Source organism: Miscanthus floridulus, chromosome 10, assembly GCF_019320115.1.
Source record: "Miscanthus floridulus cultivar M001 chromosome 10, ASM1932011v1, whole genome shotgun sequence".
Classification (NCBI taxonomy): Eukaryota; Viridiplantae; Streptophyta; class Magnoliopsida; order Poales; family Poaceae; genus Miscanthus; species Miscanthus floridulus.
The window spans coordinates 111,046,218-111,050,119 of record NC_089589.1 but is presented as its reverse complement, the minus strand read 5'-3'; the positions used below and the strand labels follow the sequence as shown (position 1 = coordinate 111,050,119).

Here is a 3,902-nt window from a genome sequence, read left to right as displayed (position 1 = left end):
ACGAGTCATGACGTCACAAGATATGAGCTGCAACAAGAGCCACCGTAGTTTTAGGAAAGCTTTTGACTAAATGCATATTAAAGATACACAGAAATGGCATTTAAATGGAAAAAACTATGCATATACAAAAAAGCATATGAGAAAATTTCTCATTCGACACTACTATATCTATCTTTCATGCCTAATATGACATTATCGTCAATTTACAGCTCTAGCTATGTTAATAAGTGGAGAGTGGAAAGACTATTTTACTCCCTAGCGTGGTATAAGCTATGTGTGTACCCCTCTACCGGTAGGGCTGTGGATGCAGTCTTGGGGGACGACAGTGGATGCACCATTGGGGTCTGTGTCAGGGTCGGCCACAGCGGAGCTGACTAGAGTGCCTCAGGGGACACCCGTGTCTGGGACTACCGTGCTAGTCGTTTGTTTGAGCCCCTGTCCCCATGTGTCGGGGATGCCCCCTGGCCCGGCCGCCGCTTCACTCACGTCTTCCCCCTTAATTGCACTCTGGTTTCTCGGCGGAACAGGAAAATGGAGCCTAGAACAAAGCCATGGAGTGAGTTCGACCTGACAAATTTTTGGGCTAGGAGGGCATTCTCACCTGTTCAACTAAAACCCACAAGTGTACATTGGAACAAATAGTATTAGGCTTGAAAAATAGAGTAATGCTGAATAAGTAATTTCTGAGTTTGCGGGGCCAAGGAAGGAATTATTTATCTTAGTAGTGTCAAATAAGGAGTTTTCGGAAAACATATAGATCAGTAATTGATAAGTTTATTATAATTATATAGAGATTATGCAGTATCAACTGTGCCTATTATGTTAGAAAATAAACAAAGAGAAAACACACAATGATTTAATATAAGTAATTTTTTATTAGTCGAAGTTATTAAATAACAACTTAATCTTATGTCTTCTAAGATTCTATCTCGCACGGGTTGATGAACTATTGTGCATAGTATAGCTGAAGAATGGAGCCACGTGGTACATTGAATGGACCTTGCAACCTTCTGATCTCGCATTCAACACTACTGCAATGATGGGAACCTGCAAAAATAAAATTTGGAACTTATTTTAGAGAGCCACACGACCATATATATGAGAGTGATCTGCATCCTTCTACCAATGGAGTTGTTAGTACACTGGGGTGGCATTTATTCAATGTCTAAAGTCACTGGATATAATGTCACGGACTGGCCATGGTCGTCCAGGGTTCCACTTTACCTATCTGAATCAGCTGTGGCCTTGGGAGGTATCTTGGAATTTGACTGGTTAGTAACACATTACGTAAAACAATTCTCCCTTTTCTTAATTTTGTATCATTATATCATATATGTTTTCCACCACAAAATATTTTGCCAACGAACTCATCAACACTTGCAGCACTAAGGAAGGGTTATGTGGCTCATAATATCTACAGTACATTGCTTTGTAGGTGATAGAAAGCTACTGCTCCCGTTTCTGATATGGTGTCATGGAGTCAGTGGAAAGTGTACGGATGGATGAGTGTGGAGGACATGAGGAGCCCGATTGAAGTTAGCAAGAGGATACTGTGCACTACCGGAAACAGGCCCGCTGCCAAGAGCCAGCATCTTTGCCGAGAGCCAAATGTCGGGCTCTCGGCAAAGAAAGGTTTGCCGAGAGTCGGCCCTCGGAAAAGGTAGGCCGTCGGCAAAACCATATTTGCCGAAGGCCAGGCCGTCGGCAAAGAATTCCTCTCGGCAACCGGGCCCTTTGCCGAGGGTCCGGCCGTCGGCAAAGAATGGCCGTTGGCAAAAGTTTATATTTGCCGAGGGCCGGCTCTCGGCAAAACATGGTCGTCGGCAAACCTGTGACGGCAGGCAAACGGCCTTCACTGCCGTCTGTTTTGCCGAGGGTCAGAATTTGGCCCTCGGCAAAGAATTACTTTGCCGAGTGTCGTTTTTGTGCCCTCGGCAAAATATTTTTTTTTTGCTTTTTTTGCTTCCAAATTTTTTCCCTGGGTTTACTGTTGTACCTTAAAGTACATATTAAAATTTGGAGTTTTTTTTTTATTTTATTAGCTATATTTAATAAGTTTATTTCATTTACTTGAATTCTTCCCGGTAATTCAAATTTGAACTGCAGGTGCATCGAATATTGGAATTGAGTGATTCAAAAAATCATATTCATGGTATTGCATGTGGTGTGAGACCGTATCCAGTGACAGATGCCAAATTTGGAGCATCGTTTTCACGGAACACGGCGAGGAACTTGCGTGTAAAGTATTTTTAAATTATATAAAATGGAAACGAAGTCCGAAATTCACGAAACTTGTCGAGGTGTTATTTCATCGCATGTATAGGCTGCGATAAAAAATAGAGTGGGTTTTGAGCAAGTTGCGACATCCGATGCCTAAAACCCAGACATCTCCGCATGTGATCACAACTTGAACCCAGAAACACATGACGGAGAGTTCTATCAACACGAAGAGGGGCTACAAGGGAGCTTTGAGATAGACTTAACCGGGCTAGTCGAAATGGAGACAGACATCGAAAGGGTTGTGGACGAGGACTCTGGAGATGAGGTGGAAAATCCAAAGGACATAGTGTTCCTTGACCGATTACACTTAGGTGTTGATAGTGATGATGAGGAGGCGGATGAAGATTTGGACATGGTTGATAGCGATGACGATATGTACAATCCAGCTAATGCCGATCGTGGAGATCGTTTCTAATACATGTAATATTATCTATTTTTGTAATTATATTCATTTTGCATGTAATTATCTTCATTTTGCATCTCTTTCTAATTATGTATCGTTTATATATGCTAATTGTTTTGTTCTTTTTTAATGCAGGAGATGCCACCCAGGAGGTCCGTCCAGTCTCTTTACGCCAGCCAGGAGGAGCCGGAGGCGTCGGTTCAGCCTCCGGAGCCGGTGCCGAGGCGGAGGAGCCGCAGGCGTCCGAGCAGGACGCAGCCGACTACCCCTCCGGCCGTGGAGGAGCCTGCGGCCGTGGAGGAGCCTGCCGCCGTGATGGAGCATGCGGATGCAGGGGGGTCCTCCTCCACCTCAGGGGACGAGGCGACTGCAGGGGACGAGGCGACTGCAGGGGGATCCACTTCCTCTAGTGTGTCGACGGTGTACTTGCGTGGTCCCGCGAAGCTCCCGCGTCGACCAATACCTGAAGCGGCCCGCCCGCTGATCACACCCTATGGGGATAGGTAAGTAACTTAAGATGTGCTCGAAACTTCTTCATTTGAAATGTTGAAAATCAAAATACAAACTAATACTTTTTGTAATCACTTGTGCAGGAACTGGAAACTTGTGGAGACTGGAGCCAAGGCACGCAAAGTGAATGGCATCCTAGGAGGTCTGTGCAGGGAGCACTACCCTGGCCTGGTGGAGGTGAGCCCGGACATGTTCGAGCCGGCCACTCAGTTCGACCACTACGAATTGGCCGCCGATGCCATGGATCGTAGTGGCCACATATACAGGAACAAGGCGGAGCGGGTCGTCAGGGACCTGTCGGTAAGTCTTTCAGGCACACATTGTATTCTTTTAGCCACAGATACATCGTATTCATTGGGCATTCTTCTAATAAGTAATTGATACCTCGCGCCTTTATGCAGGATTTCTTTAGAATCGAGGAGGGCAAGGAGCACAGGGCGTACCAGGTGGCGGTCGCTTCTTGTAAGAAGCGCGTCACGGACATGATTCACGACGCGCGTCATCAGGCGCACATTTGGCACTACGCGAAGGTCAAAGGGCATAGCATCAAAAAGGACGAGGCAAGGCAGGTGGTGCTGACCAAGGAGGAGTACCTTGCGGTAAATACGGAACATTACTATTGATTTCTTCTGAGATTAAGTTTCCTTAATTTGATCTTCTGATATATCGTTTGCTTGATGGCCTGTAGGCGATTCCAAACTGGTGCAAT

General features: G+C 45.6%; 1 protein-coding gene across 1 annotated transcript; it reads left to right on the top strand.

Moving 5' to 3' along the window:
* The first annotated feature begins 2,719 nt into the window (after window positions 1-2,719).
* On the top strand, window positions 2,720-3,621 carry LOC136485753 (uncharacterized). Its single transcript, XM_066482597.1, has 2 exons — window positions 2,720-3,186; window positions 3,277-3,621. Exons 1-2 carry the CDS (start codon window positions 2,813-2,815, stop codon window positions 3,572-3,574), a joined length of 672 nt encoding a protein of 223 aa, XP_066338694.1. The 5' UTR covers window positions 2,720-2,812; the 3' UTR covers window positions 3,575-3,621.
* The last annotated feature ends 281 nt before the right edge of the window (window positions 3,622-3,902 follow it).